This window comes from Rhinolophus sinicus, chromosome 2 (genome assembly GCF_057876585.1).
Source record: "Rhinolophus sinicus isolate RSI-liver-muscle chromosome 2, RSI-T2T, whole genome shotgun sequence".
NCBI lineage: Eukaryota > Metazoa > Chordata > Mammalia > Chiroptera > Rhinolophidae > Rhinolophus > Rhinolophus sinicus.
This window is the reverse complement of record NC_142502.1, coordinates 90,166,711-90,170,504: the sequence shown is the minus strand read 5'-3', so window position 1 is coordinate 90,170,504 and position 3,794 is coordinate 90,166,711. Positions and strand designations below refer to the sequence as shown.

General features: G+C 39.4%; 1 protein-coding gene across 1 annotated transcript; it reads right to left on the bottom strand.

The window, feature by feature from the left end:
- Nucleotides 1-275: 275 nt before the first annotated feature.
- PGK2 (phosphoglycerate kinase 2) lies at nucleotides 276-1,565 on the bottom strand. The gene has a single exon (XM_019734615.3). It carries the CDS (start codon nucleotides 1,527-1,529, stop codon nucleotides 276-278), a length of 1,254 nt encoding a protein of 417 aa, XP_019590174.3. The 5' UTR covers nucleotides 1,530-1,565.
- Between the last annotated feature and the right edge of the window lie 2,229 nt (nucleotides 1,566-3,794).

Below are 3,794 nucleotides of genomic sequence, written 5' to 3'. Positions count from 1 at the left end.
GAGAGTCAGCTTATTTGACTCACTTTAATAGGCAACTCACTTCCTATGCATCACAGTGGTGAAGTTCAAATGAGATCTTGAAAAGAGTAGGCAAATGCATGACACAACTGAAATGAATTGCATTGCTTTGCTGATTTTAAAAGAGTTCCTGATGGCCCATTGCTTCATTGCCTGGATCTTGATATAAGGATACATTTAAACAAAGGTCAAGTTGAAATGTAAAAGCACTAAGTTGACTTAAAGGCAGTGGGAAATAGGAAGGAACACGATGTCAACTACAGGTTACTGAGGGCATCCACACCCGGAAGGACTTTACCTTCCAGAAGCTCTAGACTGGCACCTCCTCCAGTGCTCAGGTGACTGACTTTATCTTCAGTGTTCCATTTGGCACAGCACGTAGCAGTGTCTCCACCTCCTATAATGGTGATACAGCCCCTGGAAGTGGCTTTAACAATTTCATCCATGAGGGCTTTGGTTCCCTTAGCAAAGGCTTCCAATTCAAACACCCCTACAGGTCCATTCCACACAATTAGCTTGGCTTGGGCTACGACTTGAGCATACTTCTTGTTGGTTTCAGGACCACAGTCCAAAGCCATCCAGCCAGCAGGTATGCCTGATGCTACAGTGGCTTGGCCAACCTTAGCATTCTCCTCAAGCTTGTCAGCAATGAGGAAGTCAACAGGAAAGGTAATGTTAACTCCATTTTTATTGGCTGTGGCCATGATATCTTTGACAATCATGGCTCCCTCTTCATCAAACAGAGAAGCACCAATCTCCATGTTGTTGAGTACCTTGAGGAAGGTATAAGCCATCCCACCACCTATAATAATTTCATTGACCTTGTCCAGCATATTTTTGATAAGTTGGATCTTGTCTGCCACTTTAGCTCCACCAAGAATAGCCAGAAAGGGTCTCACTGGGTTTTCCAGGGCTTTGGCAAAGTAATCCAGCTCCTTCTTCATCAGGAATCCAGAGGCCTTCTGAGGCAGATTCACTCCCACCATGGAGCTGTGGGCCCGGTGAGCAGTGCCAAATGCATCATTAACATAAACATCGCCCAGCTTGGAGAGTGATTTTCGGAAGGCTTCTATGTTATGGGGCTCAGCTTTAATCTTATTTCCAGAAGGATCTTGGCCTTTCCCTTCTTCCTCTACATGAAAGCGGAGGTTCTCCAGCAAGATAACTGAACCAGCAGGTGGGTTGGCACAGGCGCTCTCTACTTCTGGGCCCACACAGTCCTTCAGGAACAGAACATCCCTACCCAGCAAGGATTTGAGTTCAGCAGCAACAGGTTCCAAGGAGTATTTATCAGGCATGGGAACACCATCGGGTCGACCTAGGTGACTCATAAGAACTACTGACCTGGCTTTATTATCCAGGCAGTACTTGATACTCGGGATGGAAGCCTTGATCCTCTGGTTGTTTGTAATCTGGTTCTTCTTCATGGGAACATTGAAGTCTACTCTCATGATGACTCGTTTTCCTTCAACATCCAGTTTGTCCAAAGTTAACTTCCTAGAGAGAGACATTTTGAGAATACAGATACAAATCAAATGCTGAAGAACCACTTTACTGCTGCTAGAAGGCAGGGTGGTTGGTGTTTCTAACTCCCATCTCCTTGGCCCAGCCCCTTTCTTCTCAGCACTGTCTCCCAAACAGCAGTCGTGATTGGACTGGGGAAAGGAAACCTGTCTCTGCGATTGGTCAATAGTCCTGTCCATCTGGATTTGGAGTGTGTTGCGTGCTGCAGATTCAAACCAAACGGTCGGGCGGGCCTGAAGGTGAAAACGGAGTAGTGGTTCCTGGCTTGGATGATAGTTGAGGAGGTGAAGAAATCCTGGAATCAGAAAGGTCCTGAAGTCCAAGTCTCCTGCTGGTTCTTTTATTCTCCACATCCCTTTTGACAATTGCTCTTATTAAAAAACAAACAAACAAACGAACGACAACAAAAACAACAGAACAAAACAAAAACCCCTCACCCATGTCAAATACTAATTATATTCAAGTGTAAAAACTTCTGAGAGCCCAAATAAAGGAAACATTTGAAATAATGGGTTTATGAAGTCTTGTTTATTCAAGGCAACATAGTATGCTTCTATTTTTTTTCCTTGTCTTCATAAATACTTTCTGTTAAGAGCCTAGCTGGGTGTTAACCTTTGGCTTTAGGTATTCTAAGGTGGGGTGGAAATGATATGTTTTCATTAGCTTTCTCCTTCCATTCTCAGACTACTGTGAGAGAAAGCAAGGTGGCTTCCTCAGGAGAATGCCATAAGATCAAAGAAAAGAAGAGTATCAGTAAAGCACTGAAGGTGATGGTGACATTTATTTCAGCCTAGAGTGTTACGATGAGCCGCCTTACTTTTTCTCTCCTTTTGCTTATTTTACTACCTGAATAACGTAGAAATTATAACTTAGAAATTGAGCTGAAAAGAGGTACGGTTTTCATGAGGATGAAAATGTCTATTTGAATTGAAAATGAGTAGGACATTTTATTTTTGGAGAAAGTATGTATGACTGATTGGTCTAGTAGTGAAAACTGGCTTGGGAATTAGTTGATATGGCAGTTTCCTTAAGTGAAATGAATGAAATATGTAGCATGAAGGCTTTGACAAAACTGTATTGAGGCATCACTCACTAGGATGGCTACAATAAAAATTGAAAAAAAAGAAGACATACAATAGCAAGTGTTGAAAACGATGTGGAGAAAGTAGAACCCTTGCGTATTGTTGGTAGGAATGTAAAATGGTTCAGCCCCATTAGAAAGCAGTTTGAAAAATCCTCAAAATTATACATACGGAGTTACCATATGACCCAGCAGTTCTACACCTAGATATTTATTACAATGATATCACTACACTCTTAAACAAATAACATCCAAAAATCTTATCCAAGTACATAGAAAACCAATACTCTTTCAAAATTCTGTATAAAAATATTTAGAGCAACTTTATTCATAATTGCCAAAATATTCTTCAACCAGTGACATCCATGCAACTTCAGATACTGCCATAGAGTGGAATGTTCAAAAACAAAAAGAAATAATCTATTTATGTACAGAAAATCACTAATGAAATTTAAATGAATTTTGCTAAACAAAAGAAGCGGAACACAATGTATGAAGACATTGTATAATTCCACACATACAATACTTGAGAAAAGATGAAACTAAAGGGATGGTGTTAGGGGAAGACGGAGTTGGTCAAATATTATGTGGATACAAAGGGAGATTTTTAGTATGATAGATGATTTCTATATGACACTGGGGTGGTGAATGCAAGATTCTATGCACATGTCAAAATCCCTAGAACTGTACATTAGAGACTGAAATTTAATGAACGAAAAATTTTTGAAATGAGCTAGGATGTTGGGAACTCTCAGGGTGGAATGCAGTTTCTGAAAAATCAACCAAGTTGTATTATAATATATTACAAATCTCACTGAAAGTGATGGGCAAGAAAAGGATGAATTTAGTAACTTAGGAAAAGAGGTTCCCAATTGGAAAGGCTAAGGACAAAACAAACAAACAAACAAACAAACAAACAAACAAAAAACTGTTCATAAATGTAATCCTCTAGTCAGTAATTTGTTTATAACAGGTATATAAGTTAATTCTGAAACTAGTTTATATGTATACTAGTGTTGAATAAGTAAATAATGGTAGATTGGTTTTTCACTGTCAGAAAAAGAAGTTACAAATAAGAAAGGAACAGTAGAATTAACTCTAGTACAGGATTAAAGTCTGAAATAAAAGTATGAAGGCATAATCTCTTTATATATATGTATGTATACACATC

Bases quoted from the DNA above. Each gene is read 5' to 3' on its own strand.
- PGK2 (XM_019734615.3), bottom strand. From the start codon at position 1,529: ATGTCTCTCTCTAGGAAGTTAACTTTGGACAAACTGGATGTTGAAGGA.